The following is a 12,280-nucleotide window of genomic DNA, read 5'->3' as shown; positions in this document are numbered from 1 at the left end:
TTTAAAATAATGAGTCTAGCATCTAACTCATTAACAGGTATTATCTAGGGCAGATAAACTATTTTAAGCTATTTAATACCTATATAGTTATTAGTCTACCTATTAGACAAAGTTATATAATACTAATCTACTATTTACTTAAACTCCTTAAGAAACTATTATTTCTATAATTCTTTTCCCTTAAAGATTATACCAGGAATTAAAGTGCAGCTATTAATAGTAATAGCTTTAATAAATAAAGTCTAATTTTAAATTTATAGTCCTTTAAGAAAGGCCTTACACTTCAGGTCTATACTTCTAATAACCAAGCTATTTAATCCTAAATAAAGAGGATTAGTCAGTTAAATCTCAAGCATTAATAAAGAATAGAGGTAACTGCTTGCCAAAACCAGTTATAATACCACCTTTATTAATATTAATAGTATTTTTAGGCTTAATCTAGCCATACTATCTATCCTAGATATTAAAGTACCAATAAATAGCTCTAGGTATAAAAGAGTCAAATCTCTTAGCTTCTTAATATCTACCTATCTTAGTCTTTAAGTCTATATAGTAATTAATAAATTTAATTACTTAGTTATATCCTAAGTTAGGATATTTGCCCTACTATCTTAACAGGCCTATAACATAAGTATGGATTTAACTATAAGATAGAGCATAGCCCAAGGACTCCTAATAGAGAATCTAGAAAGCCAGCCTATCCTCTTAGCTCTTAGATAAGCATTAATAAGGGTAGATCTGCTCTTTTATACCCTATAGCTGTAAAGTCTATCAATTAAAGTCCTTTAGGGCACTCCCTATCTATAAATGGCTTAAAAGGGTAAAAAGCTATTATCAGTAATATCCAATATGGCCTCTGCTATATCATCCTTTATATATTTCTATTAAAGTCTTAACCTAGGCATTTTCATATTATTGTCAAAGACAAAGACTAAAAAATAAGGCAAAGAGCAGTAAGGAATTTAGTGATCAAACTAATAACATTTCTATAACAAAGTATGCATAGATTATATACCCTGCATAGCCTTATAAGGTCAGAATCGTCACATCTAATCATTTTTATAATTAATAGAGGTAATTTCTTTTAAGTAGCTATATATTTAGGCTGACTTTTGTGTAAGTGAAGTTGATGAGTTTTGGTGGAACTTTTTTTATTTTGCCTGGTGAAAGAGGGGTGGTGGCGAAAGAGGGGTTGTGGATGGTATGCGTTAACATGGCCGAGTCTTCGGTGCCAAAGGTCGACATCCAGGCATTGCTTTGATGAACCAGTGTGGTGATTGCATGGTTCTGGCTGGAGTTCCAAGACGGCCTGGTTTGAAACAGTAGTTTTTCCGACCTCAGTGTTCACGTACAGACCGTCCCTTCCTATCCGGAGGAGACCAAAGACGTCTCCTGTTGGGTCGTATATGTCGTTCCCGGCAATCCAGCCGCCATTCTTGTATAGCCTGAGCCCTGACATGACGTTTACCGGAAACTCAGGGATGAACAGCGTGTCTTTGAGGTTAATTGTGACCAGATCACCCCATTTGTTTATGAAGCAAATCTTGACTGTCTCTCGACCGGATGGGTACACTTTCCCACCGCCTGTAACGAGGATTGTTCGAGTTGCAGACTGCAGTTCCGTGAACAGACTTTGGTCGTTGCAGATGTGGACTGTCGAACCTGTGTCGAACAGCCATGCCGTGGGTGAAGAAATGTTGTCAAGGGAGACTCTACACGTCTCTGTACTGTTCATAGGTAGCTCGTCTGAGACGCTGTCTTCAAGAATCAGGAAAGATCGCTCGACTGTCATGTGATTTGATTCCTTGATATGGAGATTTTTGGTGTTGTCGCGTTGAAGATCATGCTCCATGAGTTCCTTGGCGAGACGGACCGCCCAGTCGGGTCGCTTATCTTTATGGGCGAACCAACAATCATTTTCGTGATGTCCTCTCTTCTTGCAGTTCGTGCAGGTATGGTCTTTGTGCTTGCCGATCCGATGATTGGTTTCCTGGCTGGATTTGTTCGCGGCTCGTCGGTTCTTTGAAGAGCCTCTCCTCCGGCCACTTGCCTCTTGCTTTCTTGCGGTCGGGCCCTTCCTTCCGGTCTTTTTACTGTGAGCCCAGTACGCAGAGGCAGTACCATGACTGTCATCATCATCTGATGACCTGTTTTCATCAATGAGATCTTGCTGCATTGATCGTAGTGTTGGCGGATGCTCAGAGCGTAGGAGAGCGCGCTGTCTGGCAGTCCAGTCGAGGTACTCGTTCTCACAGGCAGTCAGATAAACAACCTTTTTGAGGGTATCTGAGATTGGTTCTTTCTGCTCGAGGAGAAGTTTGACGAGTCGTTCAAAGTCGACATTGAATTGTGGAATTGTCTCGTAAGAGCTTGTTTTGATCCGGATGAACTGGTAAAGTGTTGTCTGCAGGAGAACTGGGCCCGTGCCAATACAGTAGGCCTGGAGAAGGTTGTACATCTCTTGGGGATTCTCAATCCCGACTAGTTGACTGAGTGCTTCTCCAGTGCAGTTGCCTCGGATGGAGACGGCAGCTTTTGCCGCCCTAATCTTTTGATCCATAGTTTGCTGTTCCTCGGGAGGGTAATCACCAAAGACAGCATCTTCGAGACCATTGATCCGAAGAATGGCCTTCTGAGCTGGGCAATATTGCTCCCAATTGGAGGGGCCGCCTAGATTGAGCTCTTGCGGAAGGAAAAGAGTATTCTTTTCGGAGATGACCGTGGTACTGTCATACATTGAGGATGGTGTGTGGTCTTGACCTGAAGCACCAGGTCGCGACGATTCGGACGCAGGCGATACTCTGATGGTGTTGCGAGTTCGCATGGTGGAAGGTGGGGCTCGTCATGACGTCATCTTGAGTTGAAGTTAAAGTTTGGTTCTTTGATTCAGAAGAGAAACCCGGTGTTTGCTAACCCGGGCTCATAACCTGTTGTTTATATTGTGCAGTAGTGCTGGGTGAAAATATTTTTTGTGAAACTTAATTGTTTCTTATTGAGCTAAGAGTTGTTCTTGGGTTTATATCTTTAGATAATTGTATCTAGGACTTTAAACTTTAAATCTAGGACTTTCAGACTAACAGTCTGAATCCTGAAAGGAAGGGGGATTCCCGGATTTTCCAACACCCCAGCATTTAGTGAACTTAAGCCTCGTGACCCGTTTAGTAAGGCGTAGTAAGTATGTGGGAGCTTAATGTAATAATACAAGAAAGGAAAAATCTCCAGTAGATATACTGATCCAAGTTTCCTCGCAATGCAAGGCAATTGTTACAGCTTAGTATATATATACTTATTATAAATATTAAAATCCTGAATATAAGTATAAATTATGACCCCGGCAATTCATAAATATCATAAGCATGTTTAACCTGAGGCAAAGCCTCTAATTCAATTGGTGCCATCTCAGCCTCATGGTGCTTCAGTTGGTCCCGAGGATTCATCCTTGCTTGGGTATCAGCAGCTTGTGGTAATTCTACTACTTGGGACTGAAGAGTATATAGTGAACCCATTGGTAAGGAAGGAGATGTCGCACAGCGTGGTGTGTTATGCAGTTGTGTTAGCTGGCCGTTCGCGATGTTACCTCCTATTTGGTGATATGGTATCCCAGTGCTAGGGCCGTCCATGTTATATCGAGAAATGCCAAGAATGTGTTTCTCTGGGACATTTATTTGCGCCGGGTCACAGTCCGAGGGAAATGACATATCCCAATTTGGCTTCTGGGGCTGAAAAGTATATGCTGTTTGCGAAGTGAGGTCAGGAGCAACGTGTTTCCATGTTGACATTGAGGATACCGACTGCACCCAATCTGGCCTCTGGCGCTCAGACGAAGGGGTCGTCGGTTGTGAAGGGACCAAAGGCGACGGAGTTCTAGCAGGGAACATCTTCCGTGATGCCGTATCGCGGTTAGTTGCGTCAACTGGGCTGAGACTGGACAACCAATCCGCGTCGCCCTGATTGCATGTCATAGGAGAGGTACATGGGACGGGTCGGCGTTTTGGTAGATCCATTAATCTCCTACACGTATCCGTCTGTGCGGGTGAGAGCCCTGACGCGCTACTCAGCGAAAGTGAAGGAAGCGGAAAGTCATGACCGGCACCAGGTGTGGGAGCAAGCCCCAAGGTACCAAAGGGCTCGAACACGGTGGTGGCACCCGTAATGGGACGTCCATTATCATCTTTGGGACTTGCTGTTGTGGGCTCGGTACCCGTTGGTGATTGAGGGATGGTATTTTGTTCTTTTGAACTCTGAAAGGCCGCTGGTATATTAGTGGGCGTCCGAAGTCCACCTTGGTAGGATGGAACCCCATCAACTGTCGACTGTGCGCATGATACGCTGACCCTGTTGGCAGCCAAGTTCGTCCTGGACGACTCGTTTATTGCCGAAGAAGCCGTCTGAGCAGGGAGTATCGCACGTTGAGCATCTATAAACCTCAGCAGCTGATCCGCAGCAAGTTAAGAATAGTCCCCGGCTGTCATACCAGATGGGCCACCAAACAGATCCCCCCACAGAGCGACATTGTCAAAGAACATCGTCCCCTTCCTTTTCCCATCTGTCTCTCCCTTCCCATCCTCCGCCGGCGCGATGGGTGTAAACAACACAATCTGGCGTAGGAAATTCAACTCAGCCAATACCGCTGCATGATGACGAGCTATCACCGGTTCGTGCGCGTGAAAGTCCTTCTCGTCAAAAAAGATCCATTGAAACCGACAACGAAACCCTGTACGACCTCTGTGAGCCTCAGGGCGGCACTTTTCGACGATGGCACAGACTTCCACGAGCCCTTTGGTAGCTGCGCTAATGATGGAGTTGATACGCTCGAGGACGACTGGACGCTTCTCGAGGAGCGAGAGGTAGGCCTGCCGCAGCTCGATGAGGTGTTGCAAATCCTGGTAGCAAAGACGTACGAACTCCAGGCTGTGGCGGATCGTGGCGGGCACCTGGGTGACATCGATGCCGAAGAGGATAAGGCGATACGTTGCGCACAGGGCGTTGATGGGGTCCATTGTCGGAAATCAGGATGGTTACGCAGACCGGTGTCTCGAATAGGTGCTGGTATCCCTCACTAGGAAGAAAGGAATAAACGCCAATTACCTAGTTTGATTGCTTGGACACGTCTCAGATATGTAGGTGGGAGGATGCTGTCAAAAAACCAGCTGGGGGATGGTGACATCGACTTCCAGCCCGTAGGACTGAGTAGACAAGAACAAAATGAGTGTCATTGGCACGGTAAAGGAGGGTCAACGTCAGCTCTCACCATACACCTCGTGAGAACAGGATGCTAGGTGGCTGTGTAGGCTGTGTAGGCTGTGTAGGCTGTCTCAAGAATTGGTGATACTTTACAGGAGGCTGCAACTGTCGACTGAGGCTGAGGCGAAAGACATGGCACTAAAGGAGGCTTTGAAAACTCTCAATGAGGGTAACACTGGGCCTAGTAAATCTAGACTCTGTGACCGACTGGCAGCACATTGTCACTAACTTCAGTGGCTTCAGAGCTTCAGTTTCATGCTATTGAGAGATGGTTTGTGGTTAATCAAGGAAGTGGAGTAGTGATGAAGGATAAAAATACGCTACTGCTCTTTAGTTGGTGCAATCTAGTCATTCGTAGTGGTGGTATTTGGAACTACGACGGGGCAAGCCGAGAGATGTGGAGGTGTGCTCTCTAGTCCTCCGTCAAACTAAGGAGGGAGCTTTATGCTGTGCTTATGCAGTAGCAGTACCCAACGGGGTTAGGGTAGCGTTTATGGCTCATCTTCTTTCAGCTATAGGAGGAATTGCAAGCCATAAGAATAAACTTTAGGCAGCTAATACAGGTAATAAAGAATACGGCATTTTTTCTATAATATAAGCCTTTACTAAAGGCTTCTATAATAGCTATTAAATCTTATATTATAATAGAGCCCTTAAGGTTTAGTTATAAAAAGAGATTAAAAGATATAAATACCTTTAGTTTCTCTCTCTTAAAATAAACTACTATAATATAAGATTTAAGTAAAGACTAGATATATAATAGCAGCTATTTTAATATACTAAACTATTATCAGTAATAACTATATAAGCCTAAAGGCTTTATAATATATTTATATGTTTTCTATTTTATTTAATAACCTCTTTAACCTTATTAAATCTTATATAAAGAAGTAAAAAAGTTTATTTTAAATATAATAATATTAATAGCATAATTTATAATAAAATTTCCCTTTTTAATTATAAGATATTTTAAATAGCTAGTAATAGCCTAGGTATTAATTACTTTAAGAAGTTTACTTATCTTAAGACTAATAAGCTATTAAAGCTTTAAAAAAGAATAATAATAATAATAAGATAAAGGTATTAAAAGAAAATATTAATTAAATAATAGAAATTATAATATTATAAAAGGGCCTTATAAGCTAAAATTAAAAGACAATAGTAATTAAAGAAGTTAATAATTAGAGTTATTAAATAATTTAAAGAAGGATTATATATATATTATAATAGAAAAAGTTAAACTATTAAAGGTTTTATTAGCTAATGAATTTAGGCTAGCTGGTAGTATAAGGAAACCTATCTTAATTAAAAGCTTTAATAGCTAAGAGAAGAAAAACCAAGTTTAGGTTAAATTTATAAGGTTAATTACATAATAATTTTAAATACAATATATCTTCTTTCAGATATAGTAAACCCGAGAGTATTAAGAAAGACATACCACATGGTGGGGGTAAAAAAACGGACAACTAACCCACTAATTTTAAATACATACCGGCACAGAACTTTTTCCAAGCAATTAGAACCTTCGCAAGAAGTAACTACCGGCATTTCATGCGACCTGAATTACACGAGGCGCCTCAACGAGTTGTGGAGAGCTATACGGCCTTCCATCTCGATGGCTCAACTTCTCAAGCCCAGCACACACAGTCACTGCCCGCTGACCCACACCCGCCGTGCTGGCCTCGTATATGAGCCGCCAATCACTGGGTTGCGAGAGAAGTATGTGCCCGAACTTGGCAAATTCCATCATCACGCTCTCTAGGTGCTCGGTCTGGGCCTGGCGCTTCCCCGGCTCAGATGATACGAAGTGACAGAGGACCGTATTGAGGGCTGATGCCAGTCTTTGGGCCTGGGGAACGGCTGTCTCCTCGTAAGGGGACAAGGGGGTTCTCTCACTGCGTGTAGGATGGAGGAGGAACGCAGAGAGAACCCGCCATTTGGACAGGGCGAGACAAGTTTCTGAATATTCAAAGTGGTGTCAGTGGTGTCAGTGCCGATGCACTTCTTGGTGCTGATTTTCATATACTTACCTGGTGAATTGATGGATTGAGGGTGTACAGAAGGTATGGACTGGAGGAAGGCGGCCATGGGCACTGGAAGCATCGAAAGGGAACTCGGGGCGTTGAAGTCGATGCTCGCAAAGGCGATGTGTGAGATAACGTGCCGCAGCCCAACTACGCGGGATCGCGGGTTGAGACACAGAGCAGCGGCTACATCCCCAGACGGTGGCGGAAAACCGAGGTTCAAGATGCTTTGTGTCATGGCTGATGAATTGATACTCACTGGTTGAAACTGATAGTTATTCTCGACGTGCATGTTAATGAGGTCGCCCAGCGCCCGCAACTCTGACATGAGCTCCTTGTTGGGTATTGTATCAAGGAGAAAGTGGTTTAGCTTGGCGTCGTTGCTCGGCGGATCAGGATCAGGAGGGGAGTGTTCCAATTCCTTGGAGACTATCTGACCCTGTTGGTGATAGTGTTTGTTTCTTTTGCCGCGATAGCGAAGAATGAAAAAGGCAGCCAGGGCGCCCAAAATAAGACCACCAACGAGGCAGCCCACGGCGGCTCCAGCAACGGTACCAGCAGAGGCCCCCGGTCCGGGTATACAAGTTTGTGATGCAGTCGCGGTAGTCATTGAGTCCGTTGAAATTGTGGAAATTGTTGTAGAGATTGAGTCCGTTGTAGTTGTTGGACCCGTGGTAGTTGATGAACCCGCGTGACCAGGAGCCTGTGGATCAACCGAGGCCCTTCTTGCAGGTATGGCTCGTTCTGAGGTTACCTTACCACTCATCACGTCTCGATCACAATCAGAAGTCAAAGGTTGTGTATGTTCAGGGAATTTCGTCTTTAGGTTGCAGTTGTTGACGAACAGGATATGATTCAGATGTGCTTCACTTCACTTGGACTTTGTGGCGGGCAGAAGCATCTTTCTATACCTTTGGACAAGACCCCAACCAGCAAATGACAACCCACACTCAGGACATTGGACCTGGGGGCCTCACGATAAGCCAAGGTTGCAGGGGCGTCATCCTAGGTCCCTCACCAGAACATCGGCCACTGGACTTTGACGCACGGGCAGAAAGGGTGCATGTACATCTGATACCTCCATCGAAATTCGGAGGTTAGAGCTTAGGACATTTAGAGTTCAGGCCAAGGAGGGTTGTGGCCAGGCTTGAGCACATCCGATAGTCCAAGCCACCAAGCGATGAGTGCTAGGTAACTTTCCGTCAACATGGCACCGATAAAATAAATGTGGATAGGTTACCTACCAGCAGCCTAACTTAGGTTCTCCAGCATTGTAGAGCCCTATGTAAGAATGCAGTACTGGGCTACCGGGGTTAATAGCTAGGCCACTAAATATTTACCTGCATCCGTCAAGTTTGGTTTTTTTTGTTTTTTTTTGTTTTCGTGAAATCCTTTTTTCTTGAGTCTTCCATTTACTTTTTTTGCATATAACTGCTAGCCGGGTTTTACAGCCTCTCACAACCAAGCCGACACCAGCCGGGATGGCAGTAAAACCAGATATTCTCGTCTCAGTTGACTTGGGAACCACCTTCACAGGTAGGTTATGACCTTCTGAGCTACTATGTATAATGGATTTGATGTTGATGGCTGGAGGGGTTGCTTGGATGACTCCACGGACACCTCCTCAGGTAATCAGCAACTGGCCTGGCGACGGTGGACAAAATGAGCGCAAAGTGCCAACAATGCTCATATACAACCCTGACGGAATCACAGTCTCGTCATGGGGATTTCTCTGCGCAGAGGATGATGGCGTGCCGGGCAAGGTCCGTCGCGAGTGCTTCAAGATCTTCCTCGACGACGCGACGTTGACCGCTGTGCGGCAGCAGGGGTTAGTGAATGCCCCAAGGAGCACAATCGAAGCTCAACGCTTTGTTACCGACTATCTTGGCAAGATATACATGCATGTGAAAGAGACAGTGGAATCAGAAATGGGACGGCGACCATGGAAAGACGAGACAGTCACTTTTCTCTTCAGTGTGCCAACGACGTGGGAAAGCCTAGATATCATCAACGTTTTCAAAGGCTGCATACGGAACGCCGGGTTTGAATCCGGTGGTTATAATCATTCTGCACTAATCGACCTGACGGAAGCCGAGGCTGCTGCGGTTGCAACGCTCAAGACCACCCCGATTCACTTTAACAATGGCAGCCTATTTCTGACCGTGGACGCAGGTGGCGGCACAACAGATCTAGCCCTGATGAGAATCACGTCAATGGGTGACGAGTTCCCTCAAATGTCGCAGGTTACTGCGGTCAATGGTTTAGGAGTAGGAGGTTCTCTAATCGACTTGTCATTTAAGGCATTGGTGCAGCAGCGACTAGCAGCATATCCCGATACCCAGATGCAGCTCCCAAGCGACCTTGCCGTTCGAATGTCGAAAAGTCCCTATTTTCTAAACCTCAAGCATAAATTTGGCCAGAGGGTATGGATGCAATCCCCCGTAATTAGGGTCCAGATGGAGGGTGTATCGCATGACTTTAGCCATGCCGGCATGGGCGTAGATAAGGGGTCCATGATATTTGCAAGGCGAGCTGGATTAATGTAGCCATTATGGTTAATTCGGCTAATATAGAAGCAGAGAGGAGATCCAGTTACTATTCGATATCCAAGTCCAACGAATTATTACGCGCATCGACGAGCAGCTAGACTGGGTGACGCAGAATGCTCCAGAGGAACAAGTGGTAAGAGTCACTCCTCCCTAGCAGCCAGGATGAGCTAAGTCAGCATACCAGAAGTACATCATCCTATCCGGGGGATTAGCTAGCTCTGTCTATGTGAGGGAAGCAATACAGCGGAGGTTCACAAGACTCCCGCATCCCAACGCTACCGAAGTCGCCGTCGTGCCGTGTAGGGAGCCGCAGCTTGCTGTCGCTCGCGGACTTCTCCTTGACCATCAGCAGAGGTGGGAGACTGGCACTATACCAGTGCTAACGTTACGCATCGCTCGAGCGAGCTACGGCGTCGTCGTGCAGCAGGTATACTCGCCAGCTAGTCATTTCGGTGAAGATATCAGAGATGATCCATATGAGCGGAACAAGAAGTGGGCAATAAATCAGATCCAATGGCTTATCAAAAAGGTGCGCAGTAACTAGCCATGCAGGAGGGACCTGCGGCGTAAGGTTGCTAATCTTGGCAGGGCGATATCGTCGATCCAAACACGCAGCTGGTGAAGGAATTTCAGATTCGACTCCCCGAGGGAGATACAACGAGGTCGTGGAATGCCGAGATTGTCACATCTCAGAACGAGGTCTCGTTCCTCCCGCGTAGTTTAAAGCAAGGTGCGTCAATAGCCAATGCGGGTAGTTGGCGATAAAAGAAAATTTAACGCTGAAACGATGCTCGGCAGCCGGGGCAGTAAAGGTATGCGAAGTGAAGAGCAACCTCGACGGGGTACAGCAGACGCAGTTAGTGAGAAAGCATAAAAGAGGTACGTGCTTATCACGGGGCTATACATTTTATCTCTGCCAGTTTGAAATTCGGGTTATTATAGCGCCGGCAGACTTACGGTTTGAGCTATGGTTTGGAGGGTGGCGGTTTGCTGGAAACCATGAGCCGATTAAGGTTACATGGGGCCCTGGTTAGAATACTACCAAATTAATAATACGATTTCATGTAATATAACGTATGTAATAGGCTTACATCCTAAACAAGTATGTGTCCCACTTATACTGTATAGCTAAGTGTTATAATTTTCAATTTCTTAAAATTAGCTATGTAACTTTAAAGACTCTAGGGATTTAATTTTACATATATAAATAAAAAAGCTATAAAATAGTATTTTCTCAAAGTTTTAAAAAATTTATTTATTCTTGTAAGAATAAAAGTAAGAAAAAAAAACAATATATTTAAGATTTTCTTAAGTAGTTGTAAAAAATGTTTTTTTTTTAAATTTTTTATAAAAGCTAATAACGTACGTGCATAGTGAGTGTTACAGTAGGGTTAGTGTCACAAAAATCCCTTTTATAATATTCTCCCAATTTAATCAATTAATTCACAACAATCCAATATGCCACAATTATATAAAGGGGATAATATTCTTCTTACAGTTGAAGCCTATTAGAAAACCCCTAAATTAAGTATCTAACGCGCTTCACAGATCTACCAGGTCAATCATCATGCCTTACATCGTTGCCTCAACAGTATATAATCTCAAGGCAATATTATACCTAAATCATGCAAACTATTTAATCTAAAGGAATAAACTATTATTTAGTCTATTCTTAACCTAGATTTGCAAGGATTTCCCTTGTAATTATATAATATTAAAGAAGTAGCTAATTAACTATGTGCTAATTGTAATATATTACCTATTTATAAGTACTAGGCTTTAAACTTTATAAGGTAATAACTAGAGCTTAAAATATATTATTAGCAAAAATATAATTATTAAAAGGTTAAATATAAAGATCTAATTATTATTTATAACTAATTTAGGCTTATATAAAATATAACTATAAAGTATAATATTAATATAGTTAATATCTATAACTAACTTTAATAAGACTGGCTTTATAATAAGTATAATTAAAAGTAATATAATTATTATAAGTATAAAAAGGTATAAAAACCTAAATTTAGTATAGTCTAGAGATTAAGAATAAGTTACAGTTATTTAAACAATTAATACAAAAAATTAGGCACTTAAGCCTTTTATTATAATTATAGGTTAATATTACCTTTATAACTAGTATAAAAAGAAGTAACCTCCTAGATAATGAAGCTATTACTATAACTAAAAATAGCTAGACTAATAATAAGACCTATCTTAAGTAGCTAAAGTATTTTAATTAATATATAACTAAATAATTAAATTAATCTTTAGTATCTTTTTGTAATGGTCGCACCTAACCACTACACCACAGGGCAAAAGATTGGGCTATAACTGCTATTGTAGCAATTACAGTGGTACTTATAGCTACCTATAGAAGCCTTACAGCGCTGTTACGAGCACGAATCGTAACACGTTTAATTTTAATAGTTATAAAAGTTATTACTTTATTAACTTTAAGTA

The 12,280-nt window shown here is 42.8% G+C and overlaps 3 protein-coding genes across 3 annotated transcripts; 1 reads left to right on the top strand and 2 right to left on the bottom strand.

Annotated features, from left to right (window-relative positions):
- Window positions 1-3,323: 3,323 nt before the first annotated feature.
- On the bottom strand, window positions 3,324-5,000 carry BKA55DRAFT_526860 (uncharacterized protein; the record flags this gene model as incomplete). Its single annotated transcript, XM_046188879.1, has 3 exons — window positions 3,324-4,241; window positions 4,329-4,417; window positions 4,475-5,000. The coding sequence occupies 3 exons, from the start codon at window positions 4,998-5,000 to the stop codon at window positions 3,324-3,326; spliced, it is 1,533 nt and encodes a 510-aa protein (XP_046042732.1).
- Window positions 5,001-6,793: 1,793 nt separating this feature from the next.
- Window positions 6,794-7,878, bottom strand: BKA55DRAFT_696829 (uncharacterized protein; the record flags this gene model as incomplete). Its single annotated transcript, XM_046200307.1, has 2 exons — window positions 6,794-7,203; window positions 7,275-7,878. The coding sequence occupies 2 exons, from the start codon at window positions 7,876-7,878 to the stop codon at window positions 6,794-6,796; spliced, it is 1,014 nt and encodes a 337-aa protein (XP_046042731.1).
- An 871-nt stretch (window positions 7,879-8,749) lies between these two features.
- On the top strand, window positions 8,750-10,851 carry BKA55DRAFT_716290 (uncharacterized protein; the record flags this gene model as incomplete). Its single annotated transcript, XM_046200899.1, has 6 exons — window positions 8,750-8,804; window positions 8,862-9,810; window positions 9,848-9,950; window positions 10,002-10,346; window positions 10,406-10,547; window positions 10,616-10,851. The coding sequence occupies 6 exons, from the start codon at window positions 8,750-8,752 to the stop codon at window positions 10,849-10,851; spliced, it is 1,830 nt and encodes a 609-aa protein (XP_046042730.1).
- Between the last annotated feature and the right edge of the window lie 1,429 nt (window positions 10,852-12,280).

Source organism: Fusarium redolens (assembly GCF_020744475.1).
Source record: "Fusarium redolens strain MPI-CAGE-AT-0023 chromosome Unknown BKA55scaffold_24, whole genome shotgun sequence".
In the NCBI taxonomy this organism is placed as follows: Eukaryota; Fungi; Ascomycota; class Sordariomycetes; order Hypocreales; family Nectriaceae; genus Fusarium; species Fusarium redolens.
This window is presented reverse-complemented; position numbering and strand designations above follow the sequence as displayed.